At 43.4% G+C, this 24,536-nt stretch overlaps 1 protein-coding gene and 1 long non-coding RNA gene across 4 annotated transcripts in view; one reads left to right on the forward strand and one right to left on the reverse strand.

The window, feature by feature from the left end:
- LOC307207990 overlaps positions 1-24,536 on the reverse strand; it is a 216,713-nt gene that overhangs the window by 136,951 nt on the left and 55,226 nt on the right. The window lies entirely within an intron of this gene.
- CDK5RAP2 (CDK5 regulatory subunit associated protein 2) overlaps positions 1-24,536 on the forward strand; it is a 130,581-nt gene that overhangs the window by 104,039 nt on the left and 2,006 nt on the right. For 2 of the 3 annotated variants that reach the window (XM_079961894.1, XM_079961893.1), the window contains exons 28-37: positions 2,439-2,564; positions 6,113-6,229; positions 6,924-7,113; positions 9,774-9,895; positions 11,886-12,134; positions 14,497-14,577; positions 15,798-16,039; positions 16,897-17,043; positions 19,416-19,554; positions 23,845-23,891. In XM_079961894.1, coding sequence (XP_079818020.1) covers positions 2,439-2,564; positions 6,113-6,229; positions 6,924-7,113; positions 9,774-9,895; positions 11,886-12,134; positions 14,497-14,577; positions 15,798-16,039; positions 16,897-17,043; positions 19,416-19,554; positions 23,845-23,891 — 1,460 coding nt within the window. The remainder of the gene's footprint in view (positions 1-2,438; positions 2,565-6,112; positions 6,230-6,923; positions 7,114-9,773; positions 9,896-11,885; positions 12,135-14,496; positions 14,578-15,797; positions 16,040-16,896; positions 17,044-19,415; positions 19,555-23,844; positions 23,892-24,536) is intronic. The other variant, XM_079961895.1, reaches the window with a different exon arrangement.

The raw sequence follows: 24,536 nt of genomic DNA on the forward strand, positions 1-24,536 counted from the left end.
AATGGAGTTCACAGTCTTTTCTCTTGAAAATCTATTTCTGAATACCCTAAGATTTCTTCATTTCAGTAATATAATTTAAGGTGTGAGAGCACTCATTTTGTTGCTAATATTGTGAAAGTGTAGGTAGTAGGTAGATCCATTTTACCACAAATCACTCAGAGATCTTCTACCAGTGGATTCAATCTGCCTATCCTTGTTTTAGACTTTTAGTGTTTGTATTTTAAAAATAGATGGACTTTTCTCTAAAATTCAAATTAGGAGCTAGAATGCAGACAATTGATAGGTGATGTTTAAGTGACATGGTTTCTACCGCTATAAAAGCCCAGGTACTGTTTCATTGGGATTGAAGTGTGCTGCATAATTAATAGGAGGAGTGAGACTTGACCTGGAACAGGACACCCAGCGCAACTGATGCTTACCAGGCTGTTCTGCTAGAGACTCAATTGAAAGCAGGTGGTGTTTGCAAAATGCTCTGTTTAAAATAAAACAGAATTTATTGGAACTGGCTGAACTAACAAATAAAATGGAATAGGTGAATTCCTGACCAATGTGGAAGTTACTGCAGGTGGAGGCAACCTGCAGTCAACCATCAAAGGTACTTTTTAATTGAAACAGAATACTGTGTAATATGCTTCCTTATTTTTTTTCCCTGTGCTATGTGAATCAAACTCATCTACTAAATAGTTTCATAAAGTGTTGTCCGAGTTCATGATGCTCTACAGAGTATCATTAGTGAAACTAAGGGGTTCCTGCCCCAGTGAATTTACAAACCAAATGTCAACAGTAGTTTGAGATCAGAGGTAGAGAAGGAAGAAGTGAGTGTAGGACAGGGTCACAGGAAGAAGGGAGAAAGGAAGAGTTTCAAAAGGGTGACCAAATGCATTGACATGTAAAGTAGACTTATTTTCAGGAATGAAGCTGCGGAGTTGAAAAAACCCTTTTTTAAGATTAGCTTGCCTTGTCACCTGAGATTGCCACCTGAGATTCTTCATATGGTAGCCCTGAATTCAAAAGGTAGGCTGGTTGCACAGGAAAGAGAGGGCCGTCCCTGTGGTGGTACCTCAACTATTGAACTTCCTCCCTAGCAGAACTCAAATTACTGTGTGGAGAAGGTAGTGGAGGACATAATCTGACAAAGCATGAAATGGGAGGTATAGATTGCATTAAGAGTCTTCTATACCTCCTCCCTAATTACTGAAGTGAGGTGAAGTCTTTCTGAGCTTTCAACAGCACTCTACTGCTTCTTCCTTATTCTTCTGTTGTCTTTTAATCCATTTTAGTTGGCATTTTGTATTGCATTTAATTGGTCTGTCAGCTGCCTTGAAAGCTATTCTGATGGGAAAGATGGGAATATAAACATGCGTACGTACACACACATATACACGAAAGTGTAGGCAGCTTATTGGACAGCTGAGGGTGGGGAGGCTGATGTTCATGGGCAAGGCTGGAGAAAAAGGGGGAAATAAGAACAGAAAGTTGGGGTGCAAAGTCAGTTGAAAGTCAAAGGTGAGGGTTGATGGAAAGCTGGTGTAAAGATATACAGAGGGTGTCATGTGGTCTCAGTGATGAAAGGGAAAGAGGGGGATGGTTTTGGCAGCAGACCGGTGGGTACAGCTGAGAGGATTCTGTGAGGCAAGAGACTGCCAGAGAGAAGGTGCTTGTGGTTGTTGAGGCAGAAGATTACCAGATTTTGTGGGGTGGGGGATGTGGATGGAGGAAGAGATTTTTGTAATGATATTTAAGGGAGAACTGATAACTTGGCAATGGACTTCCATTGCCTTCTGCGAGTTGAAGGAAGATAGGAAATCTGGGTGACATTTCTTCAATAGCATCGATATAAATCAGGTCAGGGGAACCTCTGGCCCTCTGGTTGTTGCTGGACTCCAGCTCCCTTCAGCCCTAGCCAGCATAGCCAATGGTCAGGGATGATGGGAGCATGGACTCCAATGACATTGGGTGTGGGGGAGCACAGTGATTGTAGCCAACTTTGCTTTGAGAGTTACTGACTTGTGTATGCCCACACAGATTATATTATTACTACTACAGTGGTACCTCAGGTTAAGTACTTAATTCGTTACGGAGGTCCCTTCTTAACCTGAAGCACCACTTTAGCTAATGGGGCCTCCCGCTGCCGCTTCGCGACTTCTGTTCTCATCCTGAAGCAAAGTTCTTAACCCAAGGTACTATTTCTGGCTTAGCAGAGTCTGTAACCTGAAGCGTATGTAACCCGAGGTACCACTGTATTACTATTAAATTTTCTGTACCACCCTTCATCCAATTTGTGTCAGATTTTATATTTTGTGTGTCAGGGTAAAATGACTGATGCTGGCTTTTGGAGACCTAAATGTGAAAGCCCTCCAGTAACTAGTAAAGAGCCATAATATTTTCAGTCCCCTGCTCCAGACTTTGATATGGCCACTCTCTTGCCATTTATTTAGAGTTGTTGATGGAGCATCTCCAAGAAATACGAATGTTGAGGCACCAGCTTGAGGAATCCATCAGAACCAACGACCGGCTAAGGAAGCAACTTGAGCAACAAGTGTCAGACTCTGCTCAGGAGCAAGGTAGAATATTTGAAGTCAAAGTCTGCTTAGGAAGGTTGGAAGGAAGGAGAGCTGTGTAGACTTCCAAAAAAGAAAATAGCCCTCCTTTATATGCAAACAGTGATATCACAATATGGGTTTCATGAGTATTCGTACCTGCCCCATATCAGAAGACACAGGAAAGGCACTGAACTTCCTCCTCAGGCTCTACTTTGAACCCTACTCTTATTAAATGTTGCATTTTTAAGCATCCTATGGTTGCGCTTTTGTTGTTGTTTCTGGAAATGGTGATTCCTCTCAGGAGTAATTTACACTGATGGAAAAGTATATATATAAATGCCTCTGAGTTTGTTCATGAAGTATTTACAAGCAGCTGGAAAGCCATGCTGTTCTCTTGTGAAATGACCACACCTGAAACTATTCCAGCTCTTGTTTTTATGGCTTCATAAAGATTTGAGGAAAGGACATCTGGTTAATGCAGCAGGCATACAATCTCTTACACCTTTTCATCCATCTTTCTGTTACTTTGGTTAATCAAATTTATCACTGTGTGAGGGATTCCTTACCACTGCGGAAAAAGGAGCAGGGCTGTTTTGTATTTGTAAGTGAGAGAATCCTCCCAGCTCCTTCATATTTTGATGGCAAATCAAGACAAGGTACAGGAGAGCTATGTTTAAGCTGAAAAGTAGTGTGGGGAGGGGAATCGAGTTGGAAAACCAATGCTGAGGGAATGGAGCGTGTCTCTCCCCTGGTTTGGTTTTATATCTTTTCTTCTGTGGGGTAAGCAGCTTTGAGGGAGAGTGGATTTGGATCAGAAAACATGAAGGAAAGGGGCTAACCCTCTGCATTGCAGCCTGGTCCTGTTCATTATTTTTTAGGCAAGGAGATAGGATCGCTGCAGTTTCTGTTCAACCTCTTAAGAAATATGGACTATCTGATGATTAATCTTCAGCCATCTTGTCAATTTGACCTTGAGGCTGTGGGCTCAAACTACACAGCACATAAAATGTATTATTGTGTTTAATGTGGACTTGCTTATTGAATTACTCCCTTGCTTATGGCTATTCCAGTACACAAGAAGGGAAGGGGGTTGCTACTGACCCAGTGAAAAGTTGCCCTGTGCTGCCTGTTTACTGGATCCAGACAGGGGACATACTTCTGCCAGAGGTTAAACCTCTCTCTGGTGGTGACAGCCAGGGAGATGGGCCATCCTGCTCTTCAGACTGATGCTGTCCGGGGTTGGCATAAGTTAGGCTAATCAACGATCTGGAGAGACTTCTCTTCCTTGGCCTTTTTCTTGGCAATTTCTTCTTTTCTCTGTCCCTTGCACAGAACTGGTGATCAGTGGCAAAGCTTTGGTGTGATTGTTGGCTGTGGTGGGGCTTCATGGAGTTTTACCCCATCGTAGATTAAATCATTGTAATCCTAACAATCCCGTAAAGTGGGTGAATGTTTTCCCCCATTATGCAGTTGGCTCAGAGAGACCGGCTTTGCTGCAGCCACTCAGTTTATGGTGGAGGGGAGATTTGGGCCATGGAAGTTTCTTGATTCATAGTTCAACCCTTTTACCACTAAAGCTACAAATCACACATCTCTTTCTTACAATATAATTTTATACACAACACTGGCTTGTGGGAGAGCTTCCATAGCTGTGACAAATGAATTAACCTTTGAAACAGCAATATTTGAAGGGGTGGGGGAAAGAAAGCAATGAATGTGGGCTTCTTTACCTTGGCTCCTTGTCTGATCCATTATTGCTTTTATCCATCATATCTTCAAACACTTCTGCAACCTTGACAGCTAGAAACTTGCTTGCTTGTTATAAATGAACTCAGCATTTTGGTGCTGCGAGCAGCTACCCATCACTGACGAAAGCTCAGGCCAGATGTGCCTGTGTTTATGCTCACTGTAACCATCTCAGCTTCATAAACTGCTTGCGTTCCTAGCTTCAGCTTCATATCTGATGCTGGGGACTGGTGATTGTTATAGAGCACTGGCAGCATACAGATTACAAGAGGGAAGGCTGCTGCCCCAAGGAGCTTTCCATCTCAGATTCAGTGCATGGAAATAAAGCAGGGAGAGGGAAGAGGAGGAAGAGGGATGTGGAAGCAGGAATGAACAAGGAAAGAGTATGGTTGATTCAGTCACTGTACTTAGGCTTGGTTTCAGGGTTAGTTGCAATAGAATATGGGAACTAGGGGGCTGAGGCAAAAGATTTCATGGAAAAGGCTTAGGTACCATGGTTTCCTGCTTAAAACCCTTGGCATATTAAAACACAATACAAGGACATTCTCAGTTTAATAAACCGTGGTATTTTAAGCAAGATTATTGTGTCTGAACTGGACCACACTCAACTGAAGAATCATGTCAAATGGCAGATAAGGAGGTTTAAATATGGCTTGAGGTGATAGCTAAACTGAGGAGTGTTTTGTTATCAGCCAGCTAAACAAAGTAAGAAGTCATTGTTTGCACACACCATGGTGTGATGTGATATCCTACTTGACAAGCCATAGCTACAGTCAGTGCTCCACCATCAGAATCTAGTGTTTCATAGAAATGAGAGAGAATTCATGAAGTTGAGTGGGACAGAAATTGGAAGTGGGCAGGTGGTTCTAAACCATGGCTTCCCAATTATATATTTGGGATCTAAAGCCATGGTCTGGCTTCTAAGCTATGGCTAGCACAAACCCTGGTTTGACCTGTTGTCTGTATAGAGCAAATGAATATGAGTTTCTAAAACTGAGAAGAAGAAGAAGAAAAGTTCAAAATTCTTTAAAGGTAATTAATATGCTTCTTGATTTCAGTGGAGTATACCTTCAGGTATCTTCAGGTATCTAGGATTCATTTTGTGAGGTGGGGATGGGGGAGAACTCCATGGCTCCAAGCCCCAGTGAGGAGTCACCCTTTCTTCCAAGCCCTTGAATAACTAAAATAAAGGTGAAATAATGGAGACTTGTATTACTGCCACATAGTCTTTGTTTCACAAGTGGCTCCAGGCATGTTGAGGTCAGCCTTGTTAATGGGGAGGGGGGGAGAGTTCTCTTAACCTCTAGCAGAGGGGCCCCTCCTCTTGTAAAGTCTACCTGCACAACTGCTCTTTCAGCAGATGAAAATTGCAATACAACCAATAGATCAACTGGAACTTGTCAAACGCAAAACTAGCATCCTCCTTTTATTCTTCTTTCTTTCCTTTTTTCCTTTTTGTAAATGCAGTAATCTACCAGAGTGTTGAAAATGACTGCAAATTCGTCTTCTTGCAATCTCTAAGCTGGAGGCCCAAGATAAGTGTGGCAATGTCTGCACCCAACATCATTATCTGCCAGGGATAATTTGCAATTTTACTGATATTAGCCCAGCATCAGTAGTGGTGTTGGAATGGCTTGATCAGAGTCCACCTGAATTACCTTTTACTCTGATGATAACCTTCAGAATATATAGGGGATAAATAGCTTTCATAGTGTGTGTATTGCCCCCCTCCCTGCATTGTTTAAATTGTTCTTGTCTGGAAAAGTTTAATCTTTACTGACCTAGAGATGACTCATAAATCGTTTTTATGTATATATTTATAGGTTCTGCAAACGTTTGTATTCGTGGCTCGGAGCAACATAATTCCCTGACTTCTGAAATTCATTTCCTGAGGAAGCAAAATCAGGCTTTGAATATGATGCTGGCAAAGGGATCTCAAGGTACGATAAGAAACTCGGTGTTAAAGAGAGAGCACAACAATTTGGAGTTATTTGTTTGAAAATGGTAGGACAATATTGTTGTGCCTTTTCAACATCACACTCGAGAAGAGAATGTTTTGTAGGTGCTAGTTTGCCTGTTATAATATCTGCTGTACTCAACAGATTTCTGAAAACGCTGCTTTGAAAAGAAGATGGCTAGTCCTCATTGTCTCATTTATTCATTGCAACATTCATATCTACAGTCGAACTCCTCTACCCCACAAAAGTGTTTCACAATCTGAATAAAATAATAATCAATAAAACTGCAAATGAAACCTTTTGTAGAGAGGCAAAATGGTAGCAACTTGTAAATGGAGCATTGTGGAGGATGCTTAGCAACTGCAAGGAGATCTCATTCCAGCAGCTGATGGACATCACCTTCCTTCTTATGATAAAATCCCTCTTATAGAACTCAGGCATTTTAAGAGTTAATTTTTTATTTCTTTGAAATGCATTTTCTATTCCAGAGCCTCAGAAGAGAAAATTGGGATGCTAGAATTGTAAATGTCACATGAGTATCTCATTTCACTTATTGCTTCTCTGAGTTGTGGGCGTCTTTAATGTTGAAATAAATATATAAATCATTAATTTTCCCTAGCAGTTTTGCTCAGATTATGCTTAAATTGCCAACAAACTGAGCTTTGTTTCCTTCCAGAGAAACAAAAGGAAAATGAAAAGTTGAGAGAATCCCTGTCGAAGAAGCACCTTGCTGCCGAGCGCCTTCACAAGGACTATGAGAACCTTAAGAAGGAGAAGGAGAAACTGCAGAAGCAGCTTGGGAAGCAAGAGGAAGAAAATGGGCATCTGACTCATGATATTTACAGTGTTAGAAATGAACTAAACAGGTAGTAACCCTGTTATTTCTCTCCCAAAACATATTTCCAAAGAATGTAGTCATGCTGCAGTTCGCATCGCAGTCAGTGGGTGAAGCTATGAACTTCACGGTGGTGACAAACTGCGCTCTTGGAGCTGCTGGCCATCACAGTAGTGTTGAAGGGCAAGAAGGAAGAAATCAGAGATGGGAGTGAGCAAGTGACCCAGACCTGTGAGCAGAGGTTTTGTGAGGTTTGAGGGGAGGAGTGGTTTGGACAAGGCTTAGACTGTAGGTAAGGGGAAGGGCGTGGCAGGTAGATGAGGCTGGCGAGCAAAACAAGTAGAGTCAAACCCCTAGTAAGGCTGTATGAAGGTAAAGCATAGTCCTCTGCCCCAGGATTGAGGAGGTAGCCTCCTTTTTCTGAAATAATAGAACTCAGGGCAAGATGTGGCTGGGTGGCATGTACTTCAGTACCAAGATTACAGGTATCTTTGGGTGGCTTTGCCTTTGCAGTCAAGGAATCACAGAACTGTAGTGTTGGAAGGGACTCAAAGGCTCATCCAGTCTAACCCCCTAAAGTGCAGGAATTTCTTTAGCCTCAACCCTGTCCTGCCTTCCAGGTTTGCTTCCCCCTCCTACAAAGCATCACGCTCCATGATCACCCATTTCCCCCTCCTTAAATTCATCATGAATCTAAGACTGCGCAACTGTTTCCCCCTGAAACCAGCCTTGCCCAGTTTGGAGACTGAAAATCCCACTCAAGAGAGGGAGCAGGTACAGAAGGGCTGGACCACTCCAACCATCCTCTTCCTCCCCCCTCTACCATCTCAGGCAGGACCCTAGAGGGAGCAAAACATCTCCCTCAATGACACACCTGTCCTAGCCAGCCGACCCAGTAGAGAGTCCCTTTGTATTAGTACAGTGGTACCTCTGGATGTGAACGGGATCCGTTCCGGAGCCCCGTTTGCATCCTGAAGTGAACGCAACCCACATGTGTGCAGGTCGCGATTTACTGCTTCTGTGCATGCATGTGATGTCATTTTGAGCGTCTGCGCATGCACGAGCGGCAAAACCCAGAAGTAACATGCTCCGTTACTTCTGGGTCGCCGCGGAGCGCAACCCGAAAGCGCTCAGCCCGAAACTACTTCAACCCGAGGTATGACTGTATTACCATTTTAATAGCCCTGGGAGTGCCTAGTAGGGTCATTGGGGGGGGGGTGCTTCTGTTCCTTTCCTCCGCTGATGGAATGGAAACATCACCTATCCCCCCTCTGAGTGGGCTAGACACTTCCCCATTGACTGGCAACTGTCCCAAGCACCCACATCTCTGCCAGAAGTGACCACCCTGCCCCCAGCTGCTCCACTCACACGCCAAGAATCTGGAGCCCCTGCACCCAGCAGGGTGGGGGGTGTCTTCTCACCTGATGACCAGCCACCACAGATGGCACAGAGGTGCTTCTTGAGCACCATGGCCCCATGTGTGTGGATGCCCAACACCCTCATGCCCAGAAAGGGTTTCACATCATCCAAGCTGTTGACCAAGTGGAGCCCCGACAGATTCACTGTGGAGTTGATCTGGGGGGCTGCTGGCAGGGCTGAATTGAGATTGTATACTATGGGTAGCCAGTATGAGTCCCTGTTCCCCCAGACATGTGACCGCAGCTCTCGTCCTCCCTGACCACTGGCCATGTTGGCTGGAGCTGATAGGAGTTGTAGTCCAACAACATCTGGAGGGCACCATATTGGCTACCCCTATGATATGCACAGGTCACGTATTTGCTTTGTTTATGTAAAATTTGTTTATGTAAATTCAGGAGCAGATGATGGGAAGGGCTCTGGCTCAATTGTAGAACATCGGCTTTTCATAGAAAAGGTCCCAGGCTCATTCCCCAATGTCTCCAGATTGAGTTCAGAGAGAACCACCTTTGAAACCCTGGAGAGCCACTGTTACTCAGCAGAGCCAAAACTGAGCTAGATGGACGACTAGTGTGAATAGAAGGCAGCTTCCTATGCTTTTATGTACTGCTTTGTGCTTCAAAATGCCTCCCCCAGCCACTTTTCCAGATGTATGTTTACCCTTGCAAGTGCATCTGGAAGCCTGCAAGAGAGGGAGGGTTAGCATCTTTGAGGGGGATTTTGAGCAGATGGGAAAGACTTTAATTCCTCCCCCAGTGCTCCATTCTAAATTGCTGCCTTTCTGAAACTGCTTTTCCATACACATTGGATTTTAAAAACAAAACATTGGCAGGTAGCCTCTAGTGCGGCCATCAGGATGTGTAGGCTAAACATTGCAGGAAGTAATAATAATAATAACAACAACCCAAACAATTGGGGACAAAATCATTCATTTGTGGTTTTGGAAGGTTTTATCCTTTCCTTGTGGTGGGTTGCTCAAGTTTCTGCAGCTATCCATTCTGCATCGACCTGAGTGTGGTCAAGTTGATCATCTCCATCCTGAACTGTGATCTGGATGGTGGGGTTTAGTCTGTGTAGGGCTGATAACATAAAAAATCCTCCTTAGGGTAGGAGTTGTCAATGGCCTGGTCTGTTCTAGTCCTATAATTCTAAATTTTCTTTCCTGAGGCATCATTGGTTTTTCATGATAGCAAAAATTGTGTTAGCACAGCCTGGCCACAATTTATGGTGCCAGTGTTTAAACTCATACTGACCAGTTCAATTGGAATGTCACAGGCTGCAAATTGAGCTGAACGCCAAACAGCATCAGCTGTCAGAGAACGACAAATTACTACACTCACTACAACTGGAGCTGAAGGTATACGAAAAGTTAGATGAAGCAATCAGAAGTCAAAAAGGTATGAAACAATATGATCTTGGTGGTAGGTCCCACTATATGCTCCCTCAGAAATTCACACTAGGCTTTTGCTTTTCCTGCTCAGTTCCTACATTTCAATTGCTGCCAAGATTGGACACCTATCCTCTCCATTCTGAACAGAGGAGAGATGCTAGGTACTTCTCTCTTGGAGCAAGTGCTTTGGTGGCTGATGTTGGTGTTTTATTCCTCTTTGAAAGAGCTGCTGATGAGGCAGGAGAGGCATGCCCACACCTTTTGTGGTCATGTCTCTTCTATGTGCTTTTAAATGTGGCAGACATTTTGTGTTATACTGTGCCTATGCAACAGCTGTTTTGTGGCTTGGTGACCCCTGGGATGCAGGATGCAAACTTTTACTAAATGCTTGCAGAGAAACGTGTAAGCACTAACCCACCTGGATCTCACCCATCACTAAGATTAACTAGGAAATGGCTTCTCCCAAGGAAACCAGTCGTGCCATTTTGCTCATCCTTATGTTTGCTGCATCCTCTTCCTCTGTTCCTACAGGATTCTCTGTTGATATTCAAGTTTGGGGATTCTTGTAAGCACAGGGAAACCAATGGTTAGCTACCTGTCACCCATAGTTTCATTAGAAAGCAAGGTGATTTTTACATTATGGACCACTTGCTACTCCCTGGAACTACCCATCATGCACCCGTAATGGGGAAATGAAGGTACCATGTATGGGGGTTTATGTGAACCTCATGCAAGTGCACCGCAGATCCAGGGGTGCAGCAAATGCAGATTTAACCTCTCTGAAGGGCATTTGTTTCTGTTCTGCATCAGAGAAGCCATTTTTTTTTTTTTAATCATTTTCTTAGAGAAGCTTTTAAATCACCAATTGTCTGGGCCAAATGCATGCTGGATCCTCTTTCTTTTAAGCTGCAGAAGACCTAACATCTGTCGGTAAAATGTGTGGACTAGTTACATTAGTGAACTTCTTTACATGGCATCATTTAGCAATTACATGGCATGCCACTGGAAGAAAGAGAAGGAAAAGAGAGAAAATGATAATTTGGGGGGGGGGGGTAACACAAATTCTAGAATTTCTCATCCTAGAGTTGATCCTACAAGTTCACTATCAGAAAACAGCTAATTGGGTTCAAGTAGCCCCAATTATTAGCAACAAACAGGAAAGGCAATGAGCTTTTAATTGTCTCTGCGTAGGTAGTTTTAAAATACTGCCATTTGGCCTGTGTTCTGCCCCTGGCATATTTCACAAAAATGCCCAGATGATTAAGAGAAACTTTCCTCTTCAGTTTTACAGTAGTAAGTGTGACTGTATTAGAAGGCAAGATTGGACGCAGATGAGCAGGGAACAGAGCCTGCATTTCCCACATCTAAGCCCAGGGCTGCTTTCATACCTCCATTGATGAACTTAGAGCTGAGGCAGAGGGTTAAAAAGTGAGCCGTTACGATTTTAGCTGCAAGGGAGAAAGGTGTTCCTGGAAAATAATGCTTAGCATTCCAACCACAGATATGGCCCATCTGTTTATGAAACCATAAACCTTTGCCTTTTTGGCAGATTAAGAATACCTGGGATTCTCAGTTTCCATGATTAAATGTTGTCCAGGCTTTTGATGAAACTGCCTTCATTTTCAGTATCTACTCTTCCTTCTTTCTGTTTTTTTCTTTTTCATGCCATGCTTCCAAATGCCCTTCAGGATATATATCCCCCAGCCCGTTAATATACATAATTTTACCTTGGGTATGCAACATTAGCTTTTACGGACAAAGTGATTTTTTAAATTTATTTTTTTGGCTCTTATTAAATCTTTGGAGGATAGAAGTAATTAAGGTTGGAGAGGGGTGTGTATTTGTGTGCGCAACCCTCTTCCCTTTTAAATTATTGTCATCTACTGTTTGTAGTAGTTAGTTCTTAATATCTGGCTCAAATGCACTCATCCAGCATGTTAATAATGACTCTTTTTATTGTTTGCAATGGTAATTAAAAACAAACCCCAACTCCTAAGATCTCGGCCGTGACGGATCAGATGAATGCTGGAAAGATCAAAACCATCCACTTGACTTGCATGAACTATTGACTGAAATACAGAACTTCAGAATGCAGCTTGAAAGGAGCATCAAGGCAAACAAGACGTTGCATGAAAAATTGGAAGAACAGCTTTCCAGAGGAAAGAGAGAGGGAGACAGCTTGGGGTCAACTGTAAATATCGGCTGCCTTTTAAAGCAGGAATTGCAGCATTACACTGGGATAAACGGTATGGTGTATGGTTCACAATCAGGTTTTGTGTGTTGGTTTGATGGGGTTTTCCTCTAATCCATTTTGTTGGAAATATGTGCTGAACTGAGCGCATTTGTGTGTTGTGTTGTTTGCTTCTATCCCGTCTTCCTACCAAATCTAACCTAGAGGCAGCTTGAGATTTCAAATGGAGGGAGGTCAAAATACAAGCTCCCCTAATTCAAAAGAGTGTCCCCATTGAGTCTGATCCAGCTGCCCCTTTTAAACCTGATCCAAAATGGAGATGGTACCCTGCTGCTACCCAGTAATCTTTGCCAATACTTCCCCACCCAAAGAATGTGTCCTAGTGTTAAAAAGGTAAAGGTAAAGGTACCCCTGCCCGTACGGGCCAGTTGTGTCTGACTCTAGGGTTGCGTGCTTATCTCGCTTAAGAGGCCGGGAGCCGGCACCGTCCAAAGACACTTCCGGGTCACGTGGCCAGCGTGACGAAGCTGCAGCTGGTGAGCCAGCACCAGCGCCGCACACGGAAACGCCGTTTACCTTCCCGCTATAAAGTGGTACCTATTTATCTACTTGCACTTGAGAGTGCTTTCGAACTGCTAGGTGGGCAGGAGCTGGGACCGAACGATGGGAGCTCACCCCGCCGTGGGGATTTGAACCGCCAACCTTACGATCAGCAAGTCCTAGGCACTGAGGTTTTACCCACAGCTCCACCCGCGTCCCACAGTGCCACCCGCGTCCCTAGTGTTAGTTCCAGCTAAAGAGAGGCCTTCCAGGGTAGTGTGTGTGTGTGTGTGTGTGTGTGAGAGAGAGAGAGAGAGAGAGAGAGAGAGAGAGAGATCCATCCCCATTGCCTGTAACCACATATCCTGCCTGACCAGCCTAATTTTTGTGCATTATCAAAAGCATGATTGAAAAGCTCAGGATTCTGGGGGTGCTTGCCAAGAATGCTGCTAGAGCCCAAATGGTTCTGTGGGGTGCGGGAATTTTGCAAGAGCCTCACCAATCTTTGCAGGGGTGAGGTCGGACATCACTAGTCTAAACCTGGCAATTCAGCTTTTACCTCAGGAACCTGCAGCTGTTGGAGGCATCATTCCAGTTGCTGTGAATACCAGTCCTGGGGAGAGTGCCTATGGGCTTCCGATGGGCATCTGGTTCACCACTGTGAGAGCAGGATGCTGAACTCAATGGGTCTTTGGCCTGATCCAGGAATGCTCTACTTATATTCTTATGTTTTGCTTTGGAGGTGGGGGACCAGTTTGCCAGCTATAACTGTTACCGTAGAACTGTTGAATTCAGTTTTCAAACAGTTTTGCTTACCTGAATGGCTTGTTACTTGCACAAGCATTTGCTTCAGGAGGCCATGCATTACTCAGGAACAATCAATATGTGCTTTGGATGGTCTGTGAATAAATCAGCAGAATAAATTTTATGCCCTAGAGGAATATTTTCCCACTATTTGCATTGAGATTCAGTGAAGTACTCTAGCAGTTTGAAACTTAAGGGGAGACAGAAGTAGCCACCATGGAAATCTGAATATTAAAAGGAACATCCAGAGCATTGTAATGCCATAGAACATAATGAATGCCCTGTAGCTCAGAACACTACAGAACAAATATTGAAGCTCCATTGACTGGCTTAGTTTTGTACTTTTGACCTTGCTGAGTAGAGCTCAGACAAATGTAGACAAATCACACTGTGCTGATATATGCAGAAGTGGGTTTGTGTGTTTCAGAGGCGTGAAGTTAGAAGTTTACAGCAAATTTAAATTTTATGGTGCAAGTTGGGTTACCTTTGTAGGAAATAAATTTGAGATGCCCAGCTTTGATTTTTAGTGTGTCTGTGTGAATCGTAGGGGTTTTACCCTGTGTTAGCGCTACTCAGAATCAGGGTGGATTTAATTTAAATCAAATCGTCAGTAAGACTTGATTTAAATCATTTTTTTTACAGAAAGACATTTTTGCTGGTATAATCTTAATATTTACAAGCAGATGAAGGTTTCGTTTTGGAATAATAAATTTTCAAAGTAGTTTTTACAGTTATCAAAAATTGCTAATTTGGTTATACTGTTAGAAATACATAGACAGATAATTATGAAATTATTGTGAAGTTTAATGAATTAACTGTTTATATTTGGACAACTTTTCTGCTGTACTTTATTGGAAGGAGAAAAATAATAATTTCCTTGATAACAATTTATTTAACTAAAACAATAACATTATAGCATATGTATCCATGTTTGTTAACTCATGTGGTTAAACATTTTTTTTAAAAAAAAACCTGTGTCAGATAATTAACTTATTTGCTTTTTACAGCACCATTAGGATGCACAGTGTTCTGGCTCCTAACCTCTTAATGACCCTCTGCTCCTCTATTCCTAGAGCTTAAATTCTCTGCTATGGACAGCAATGTCATTGAATTGCAACGGAAGTACGGAACCTGCATAGCGCCACGGAATGCAGGTACTGTAAGACTCTGAAAGTATCTTTAATATACCTTCCAGAGTGAAGACCGTGTCTCTCTGGGATTTCATGATAATACAAACAGAACTTAAGAAGAGCCCTGTGGGATCAGAGGGCATTCTGTTTCCCACAGCAGCCAACCATTTGTCTCCAAGAAGCCCATAATTAGGGCATAAAGGAAATCATTCTTTCCCAATGTTGCTCTCTGCTAAATCTGAAAGCTCCATGTTGGTCATCATAACTAGGAGCTATCAACAGTCTTAACTTCCATTAACATGTCTGAAAAGGTAAAGGGACCCCTGACCATTAGGTCCAGTCGTGGCCGACTCTGGGGTTGTGGCGCTCATCTCGCTTTATTGGCTGAGGGAGCCGGCGTACAGCTTCTGGGTCATATGGCCAGCATGACTAAGCCGCTTCTAGCGAACCAGAGCAGTGCACGGAAATGCCGCTTACCTTCCCGCCGGATCGGTACCTATTTATCTACTTGAACTTTGACGTGCTTTTGAACTGCTAGGTTGGCAGGAGCTGGGACCGAACAAAGGGAGCTCACTCCGTCGCAGGGATTCGAACCGCCGACCTCATCAGCAAGCCCTAGGCTCTGTGGTTTAACCCACAGCGCCACCCTTGTCTCTTTAACATGTCTAATTAAGTTTTTATAGCTTCTCCCTACTCAAATAGAATTTGGAGTGTTTTGATGTGAAAATATTAAATAATATGGCATTCAGTGCATTGTTACTGTTTTATTTCTATGCCCAGGGACTGAATTCTCTTCTGGGCAACATTCCAGGTTGGGAGTGTGTGTGCACATGCCAGTGAGGGGCAGGGCCAGAGGCAAAAGTGGATGGAGCAATTAATGTAAATTTTACCGTAGTACAATACACTGGTTTCTACACACACTCAAACTATCCCTCCCTGTCCCCCACTCAGGTAAACAGGAGTCATTATCAGAGTTCAACAACATACTCCAGTCAGTTAAAAAGGATGCCAAGCAGGACTGGTGAGGGGTGTGGTGTGGAGAGTGTTTTGAGAGCCAGATGGAGAGGCCTGGAGGGCTGCTTTTGGCCCCTGGGCCTGAGGTTCCCCACTTCTGATTTAAAGTGATTTGTAGAAAGAGGGAAAGCAAAGTCAATAAAGAGTGCAAGAAGGGGCTGAGTTTCATGTGCAGATGTTGCTTAGATATGCTTAGTGTGATCTGGTCGCTCTGCTCCTGTGCTCCTCAGATACAGAGCTGGCTGTGGATAATTCAGACAGTTCCTCCCGATGCAACTCACCGGCAAACCATTCCAGTGACCCTTGCCTCGTTCCCAGCCATTGTGTGTGGGCAGACAAAAATGGCCGGCACATCCTTGGCTTGATCGAAGATTATAACTCTTTACGGAAGCAAATCTTGGAAGGGCGAAAAAGGTTGTCTGAGCTGGAACTTCCTCTGAAAGAAGCAGGGCTTCAAGAACTGGGAGTGACGGTAAACACCATAACTGAGAGCATGATTGTCAGAACTGGGTGCATGATCATTAAGGACACATCTACACCATACATGTAAAGAGCATTGCTTCCTTCAATGAATCTGGGAACTGTAGTTTATTAAGGGTGTTAGGAGTTGTAGCTCTGCAGGGGAGGGTAAGTTACAGTTCCCAGGATTCTTTGGGGGGTGCCATGTACTTTTAATGTATGGTGTGGATGTGGTATATGTTTGCAGTTTCACGATATATGGGTCTTGCAAGGAACCGGAGGCTTCTGGTTACTCTTTAAGAGCAAATTCCCTGCCCCTTCAACTGGTCCCGCTCAGAGTTTTCTCCCTTTGCTTCCTTTCCATTCTTCATTTTGGCAGCTCCTTCATTTTGTTCCCTCATCAGTCTTGCAAAAGAAAAACATTTCTGCATTGGCCCCTGATAGTTAGCTTACCATTAAGTAGAACAGTTTAAAGGGTCTGCTAACGGAGAAACATCTATATTGCCTAAATTAATGTCAGGAGTCATTTGACTTTCAAATAGCTTGCCATGAAATGCAAATAGGGAAAGGAAAAAGTATTTTCCAAGTGGCACAGCAAACGTAGTAAATGTAGCCTGTTATTAATGACTGTTATTGATTATGCTAAGTCCCCGTTCCCTCCATCCCCACCTTCTTTTTTTGAAGAATACATAATTCAGCTGCCTTTTTCACCTAATAAATTAGTTTGCCTGGCACACAATATACTTGTTCATCAGCCTGAATCTGGAATTCATAGTAAATTGGATTTATTCCATTAATTAAAGCTTACGTTTTCATAATCTTTTAAGGATAAAATGTAACGCTCTTTCTTTTTCTAATTCTGCAATGTAGGTTCCACAGCTGGCATTCCTGGGCAGGCTTTCTACAACCATTTGTGCAATCCAGCATAACCTAGAAGAAGCTGCTCGTTTGTTGAAGCTCCTTTGGAGAGTCTCCCTCCCAATGAAAGTTGTCCACAATGTTGGTTATGCGTTTCAGGTGTGTGTGCAGGTGTTTCGATCTTAAAGTTGGGAGTGCACCAAACGGGAGTGCTTTCTGCTGCCCACTGTCAGGAAGGGAGTTTCCCAAAGAACCTTTAGTCCCAAGGTGCTGTTTTTGAGTGCCAGCAAAGAAAGCCACAATGGTTTGGAAAAATCGCATACAAGCAAGAGAAAGAGTAGAAGTGTGCATAATGTGTAGGTAACCTGTGGTCCTCCTGATGTTGTTAGGTTCCAACTCACATCAGCCCCAAACAGCTTAGCCAATGGTGCGGGATGCTGGGAGTAGGAGTCCAGCAATGTCCAGAAGGCCACAAGTGCCATCACAAGCTTCTTCGTGGGGCGGGGGGATAAAAATTGGATCAGCCTGTTGCCACCTGGCTAAAAAAATTCTGCTCTGGTGCTTCTAGCAGGATAAAAATAGGAACCTGCTCGCAACACCCGTGTCAAGCTTTGATGGTTTACCCTTGGAGACCCTCCCCTCATAGGCAGTGTTCGAAACTCCCATTGTTCTAGGCGCAGTTCATTAGCAGAAGCAGTTTCTGAGCTCTGGGCACAGTGCGCCTAAGATTTCAGATTAAAATTGCAGAGTGGAAGGAAAGGAGGACCTTTTTTCTACCTCCCCGCTTCTAGCTACTCACTGAAGAAGAGACCCTCTTAAGAATATTGGGGGGTGGGCAGGGGAAGGACTAGATCATGTGAAAAATGAACATAATATTTTAGCTACAGTTCATTCATTTTCAGCTTTGTATTCTTGTTATAAAAAACCACATGCCTAGACATTCCACTGTTGCACCCAGAACCTAGGTTTAAGGTGCCATTTAGCTCCTAGCTTTCATATCTCTGTTTCTGACACTGCTCCTAGGCTGTGCTCAAGCATTAGATGTCCTGTGGTTCTTCAGAGGTTGCTGGACTCCAACCTCTGTCCATCCCAGACAGCATGGTCAATAGTGAGGGATGCTGCAGTTGGAGCCTAGCAACGCCTGGCGTGTCACCGGTTCCTCATCATCAGTATGGAGAATTTGGATAAAATAATGTTTGTGCCCTCTCTCAGTATAGATAGAACTTGGGGGCGGAGTCACAGAATAAGTTTTTTCCTAAGAAATTTGTGAATGTTTCAACTCCTGGAGGAGTAGTTTTTAACTCTGAAATGTGTAGAGAAACAGCAATGAACATCATTTTCCAATAAGCCCCAGAGCTTGTCTCCTCTGCCCAAGTCCTTCATACAGCACAGGATTAAGTTTTGGGGTTTGCTTTTGCCATTGTTGTTGGGCATGATAACTAAAATGGCACTTCCAAGTTTCACTGCAGCAGTTTTGGAAGAGGGCTGTTCATGCTCTGTTTTCGGCTGCCAGAAGCATCTGGCTGACCACAATTGCAAACGGGATGCTGGTCTAGACAGACCATTGGTTTGATCCAGCGGACCTCTTCTTAAATAGAGAGCAGAATGTTCAGTAGAGTGAAGAATAGAGAAGAGAAGAGAAGAGAAGAGAAGAGAAGAGAAGAGAAGAGAAGAGAAAGAAGGGCTTTTCAGATTTTTTTTGCAAGGATGACCATTCTGTAACAGCAGGCACCTTATTGTCCTGTGAGCTAATGGCAGGAGGTTAGATCAGGGATTGAGAACCTTTGGCTCTGCAGATATTGCTGGACTACAACTCCCATCATTCCTGGTCATTGGCCATGTTGACAAGAAATTGTAGCTCAGCCACATGATGGTCATGGGTTAGCCTCCCCTTCTCTAAGCACTGGAGAGCCAGTTGCCCTATGCTTGAGTTCCCTCTAAACCCTGAGAACACCTAATGATGTTGGAAAGTGTCGTAACATCTCTGCTTTGCCAGCGCAATATTGCATTTGGGCTGCAAAAGTTTGGCTAGATTTGTTTTGATGATCTTAGCTTATTCAGACCCAAACCTTTCTCAATGGCAGGATCTACCACACTATCCAGAGCTCTGTAGGGCTGCCACATACTTGTATCATTCTTGCATGTGACCATTTTTCACTCAGTACTACAGCAGAACCTTGGTTGTCGAACGTAATCCATTCTGGAAGACAGTTCGACTTCTGAAATGTTCAACAACTGAGGCACAATTGCCTGTCAGCAAAATCCATTGAAAAAAGTGGAGAAATGCGCCTTGGAAGCCATTTGACTTCTGAGGCACGTTCTAAAATGGAACCATTCACTTCCAAGTTGTTGGCGTTTGAAAGCTGAAACGTTCAACTTCTGAAGCGTTCGACAACTAAGGTTCCACAGTAAAGGGAAATGGGGCACCCCCAGAACATATAGTGCTCTGGGTATGTACACATAAGTGCATGTACCATGTGGTGGGACAGAAAGCTTATTCACTTCAGCGTTTTCTTTGTCTTGCATTGCAGGATGAACACATGAAAGCAGAAATAAAGAAGCTCCATCGGAAACTGGCCGAGCAGGAAAAGAGGCTGCATTGCACAGTCAAATGCTTACATGCTACCAACCAGCTGAAAGAAAACATGGAGAGAGTCATCATTGATCAGTGTGAGTGAGCTTCCTCTCTTTGCTTCCTTTTCTACTTCTAAGTCATTGTTAGGCCATTGAACTAAATGTAGGAAGAAATCTGGTGCTGCCTGTGGAAACAGGCTGGAGGTTTATGCATCAAATCCTTCAGTGAACCCCAAGCCTGCAGTCTTCCACCAAGGGGTCCTTGCTGAATCCTCTCTCCCTGTGACCCAACTTCAGCAGGTGGGTAGGGCTGCCTATCTGTCAGTCTCCTGACACTGTGACATCAGGGGACTACTTCAAAAGGGCCTGCTCAGAGTAACACACATTGGGTACACTAGGAAGTTCCAGATGGGGTTAATGTTTCACTTAGCATCATTGTCAAGGAACAGTATCTTTGATCCAGCTGAGATTGTAGACCCAGACATGATCATTAATAGATGGTCTGGATCCACCCTTGGTCAGTTAGCTACCAATCTCAAACTTATTGATTCACTTGGTGTTGAAGGGCTGAATACATGTCTATAAAACCCATAGAAATTGATAGTTTTGTGGGTGTGTTCAGGAAGACTGTATTGTGTATGAGCAGAGAATATTTTCACATCCTTTTTTAAAAAATAAATGCATATTTTCCTGCTTTATTAGAAAGATGCATTCACCTTCTTCTGCAGCATATTGATGAAGGAACAAACCGGCTCAGTGAACTGGTCCAGCTAGCAATTACCTGCTAAGGAGTAATTAATCTAGTACTGAAAATGCCATATTAGCTCCCCCACCCCCTTGAAAGGTGCATGAAATGGACCTGTATAAATGTCAAAAGTTAACCATGCCACTGAAATGAAACATGCCTCCGCTTTTGATTTCAATTATTAGTTTTGAAACCATCACAAATATACATTTTTTAAAGGTTAACACACATCCTTTCCCACCAGTACATGATTTATAGATTATTTTTAAAAAGAGCTTCTCTGTTATGAAATCCACCCCCCTCCAAATGTTGCTTGTTAGCTCTGTTTCCACCTCTGTGTTGGATGGTGGATATAGTAAAATAATTCTCTTTGTGCAGATACAATGCTTACATTTTATAAAAGTACCAAATAATTCTATCCTGCATTAACATATCTAAAAGTATATGCTGGCACCCAGATTCCAGCAGTTAGTGTTAATTATCATAGCTTTAATTGTAAGCCCCTCGGTGCAGGGGCTTATTCTCTTCGTCGTTAAATCAGTACAACAGATGGTCCCATACAAAAAACAAATGTATAATCCTTTATGCAGAGCTTCTCGAGGATCTTTACAAGCTTTCTGCCCAACTGACTGAGTACATTTCAACCTTGTCAAGGTTCCAACTTCCCATGGAAAGGCCCCTGGAGACAGAAAAGCCTTTGAAAGGGGATCCTTTCCAGATGGGGTCTTTGAACAACCCACCCTTTGCTTCCTTGATTCGTTTACCAAAATGTGGGGTGTGGAGTGAGAGGCAAAAAGGGGGGCACAAACTGGTCCTTCTCAGCCAAGGTCATCATGACTAAGCTCCATGTTCCAATGATGGATCAACCAGTGACAACTTTTTCTTCATATTAGGTTCTCCCTTTGGAGAGAGGGAGAGGACATAAGAGACGGAGCGTAAAGGAGCACAAGTCTTGCATTTTGGGCCTTCAGTTTAGGCTAGTTTGTACCATGACAGACAAATGGGTGCTGGACATGGTCACACAGGTTGCTTCATGGGATGAGCGAAGCTTCCAAGGGAGAAATTGATGCCCACTCCCTGATGATCATCAACAGCCAAAAAACACCTGGTCTTGGGGAAAGCAATTGACAATCTATTTGATATCAGAGAAAAAGAACAAGTCCCAGTCTTCCAGAGGTACTCAGGATTCTGTTCCAATTGTCCAGTCTCTGGACAAGAGCAATTGTATGGCATCAATCAACCTTGCAGAGACCTACCTGCATATTTATTATTATTATTATTATTATTATTATTATTATTATTAGCCATAGTATAGTTGCAGGTCTCAGGGCAGTTCACGACATAAAATCACAAAATAAAAACAAAATACATAATAAAAATGAAAACAAGAACATTCCAGGGCCACTGAATTTTTTTGTGTTTCTGCTGTGTAGGCCACCATTGTGAATATAGGGGTCTCCCTTTTGGGTCGGAAGCCATTCCCAGGGTCTTCCCATGCTTAGACAACATCCAAGTCCTGTCTCCAAGCAGAGAACAGTGCATAATGGACATAAACATCACTGGGCTTCCATCAGCAACACAGACTTGTAAATTGAGAGAAGTGACACTGGAGCCTATCCAGCATCTCAGAGTGTGACTGGATACCCAGGCATGTAGGATGTGCCTTTCTGAAGAACGCAGAGCGAAGCTCACACTGCTCAGAGACTAAATTCTGGGACAGAAGGAGGTGGACCTGATGGAGTTGGCAAAGCTCCAAGGCGTGATAGTGCCATGTCACGATCTGGTTTACTGGCCTTGACTCCACACAAGACCTCTTCAGAGAATGCTTCATTCATTTCAGGATCAGATTGATTCCAAGCATTTACTTGTTCCCGCAACTGTGCAGGGCTTTCCAGTGGTGGACGCACAACACAGACTCCTGGACAGGATGAGCATCAAGGATCACTCCAGGATAGTCATCACAATGGATGAGAGCCTTTATGGCTAGGAAGCTTACCTCGGGTTCTTGATGACTCAGAGTGTGTGGATCCCATAGGAGAATTGATGGAGCATCATACTCCCTACTCCTGGCACACAGGGAAAGAGCACCTGCTGAGACAGCCAGCTATCCTAGCATTATTCTTGCATCTTTCTTTCTTGGGGGTGTCTTTCTCAGATACTTCAAAGTGGATGACCTCCTCTCCACTTTGTGTGACCCCTTCCATTCATTTCAAATTTGCAGAACAATCCTATGTGCTGATAGGATTGTTTCCACAAGACACTAGATTGTTTTCTTACTTAGGCCCCCGCAGAGCTCTTTCCTGAGGGCTCAGGGTGGTGCATCAAACTGGAATGAATTAGTAACTTGGAGAATGTGGATCCTGATCTCAACAAATCCTGGAAGCAATTTGATTTATAGTGTGCCCATGAATCACTGGTAGCTTCTTGTTCAGAGTGGCAAAGAACCAAAATGGTGAGAACTTGCTTCTGTTTGATTCACCAGGGCTCTTCTTAGGTTCAAAGGCTGATACAGTCCAGCATCCTGTCTCTCACAAGAACCAAATTGTTGGTTTATTATATTTATTGCTGGCTCGTCACCAGATTGTCCTAGGGACAGTTGCAACATATAAAAACACAATTAAAATTTAAACAATAAAAACAGTAAAAACAATCCCACTCACAACCCCAAAAGATAATGTATGCAACACATCACAAAATGGAGACTGGAAGAGGATACAAATGATACAAAGGTGCAAGCTATCACACAAAGTGATATTTACACCATAATCAGGTACTGATGATACCACACATGCATTCTTTTTCTTCTTACATACCTCCCCCCTCAACATTTATCTATCTCCTGGTTCTCACCCATGACTCCCATCTACCCACCCTGGCTCTCACACAAGCTCACAAGTTCTTTACCCCATCCCATCTCTCATCATTAAGAGGCTTACCTAAGCCTGCTGACCTCACCCTATCTCTCTAGAGTTCAAACCTCACTATGGCAGGGAATCAAAGGGGTGATACTGCCTTCCCCTGTGACTCCTTTCAAAGTGATGAATCACTTTGATGGAAATGCTACTGGTGACATCCTACTGCCCATGGCAGGGCTTGCTTTTATTAACAGGCATCAAGGTCTTAGGTTTCTCATAGTTGTATCCCAATATGTTCATGAGGAATGCTCTCCCACTGGTGTTCCCAAGTGACTGCTTTTCAGATCTGGGACCTTATGGGACTATTGAGCTATATATCTCCCCTTTGGGGCAAGGCATTAATGAAGTAAAGCTGCAGCAGACTATGCATACTTTAATGCCAGAATTTAATTTTGGAAATTCTATGATTTAAACTGGAATTCTCAAGGTGTGCAGTGTAGGGCAGAACAAATCCAATGAATGATATAGGAACTAAAAGAGGGAAAACTCATCCCTCAAGCAGGCAGTCTTGGAGTCTTTTGCAGGAGCAAGTCCTGTTGAACTCAGTGGACTTAATTTCCAAGCAGCACATGCAGGATGGACATCATAGGAGAAGAACATAATCTTGTCTGTTGGTTAAAAGCGTCATACGTAGTCTGTGGCTCTTTCTTAAAAAGAGCTTTCATATACCCCTCTTTGAAAAACAAAACTAGCATTCACACTCACATAGTTGTACTTCTTTTACAGTGGCTTTAACTCATGATGTCTTAAGGAAGGCACGAGGAAACCTTGAAGTAAGTAAAAAACCCTCTACCGTCATTAATTAGCCCTTGCTGTTACGTTCTCCATTTCTCCCTCCCACTGTCTGTTCATCTTTATGAGCAGCAGAAACTTCCTTGTTGTTAACCTGCTTTGCAAAACTGCTGTTATTTGTTCAGAGTGTGTGTGTGCAAAGGGTATCACATTCCATATGTTTGGGGAAGATAGCTCAGTTTCTACCTGTTTAATGCAATAAACATTCCTTAATAGTTAATGTTCGGGTTGCACATTCTGATTCAATCTTTGCATCAATGGCCAAAGTAGCTGTGCCTCTATAATTTTGTATGCCTCCATGGTTCATACTGACTCCTTTTCATTTTCCTTGGGCCACTCACTCAGCAGAAATGTAGACAGTGGATCTGAGGTTGTAAACCAGCCATTGTCTTGCCAAAAACAGAAAAGAGGAAGAGGGCATTGTGGCATCAGTTATTGAGTTGTCTCAACCCCTACCCCCAATTTGTCAGGCTGCTTACCCCTCCTTCAAATTATTAACATATGAAAGTGACTTATGTGAAGGTTGGAAATACCCTGCTGTAGTGCAAGTTTGGTAGAGGAGCTCACTAGTAACAGGTAACACATTCTACATCTTCCTCTTCTTGCCATCACCTGCTCATTTGTCA

Source organism: Podarcis cretensis, assembly GCF_951804945.1.
Source record: "Podarcis cretensis genome assembly, chromosome: Z".
Classification (NCBI taxonomy): domain Eukaryota; kingdom Metazoa; phylum Chordata; class Lepidosauria; order Squamata; family Lacertidae; genus Podarcis; species Podarcis cretensis.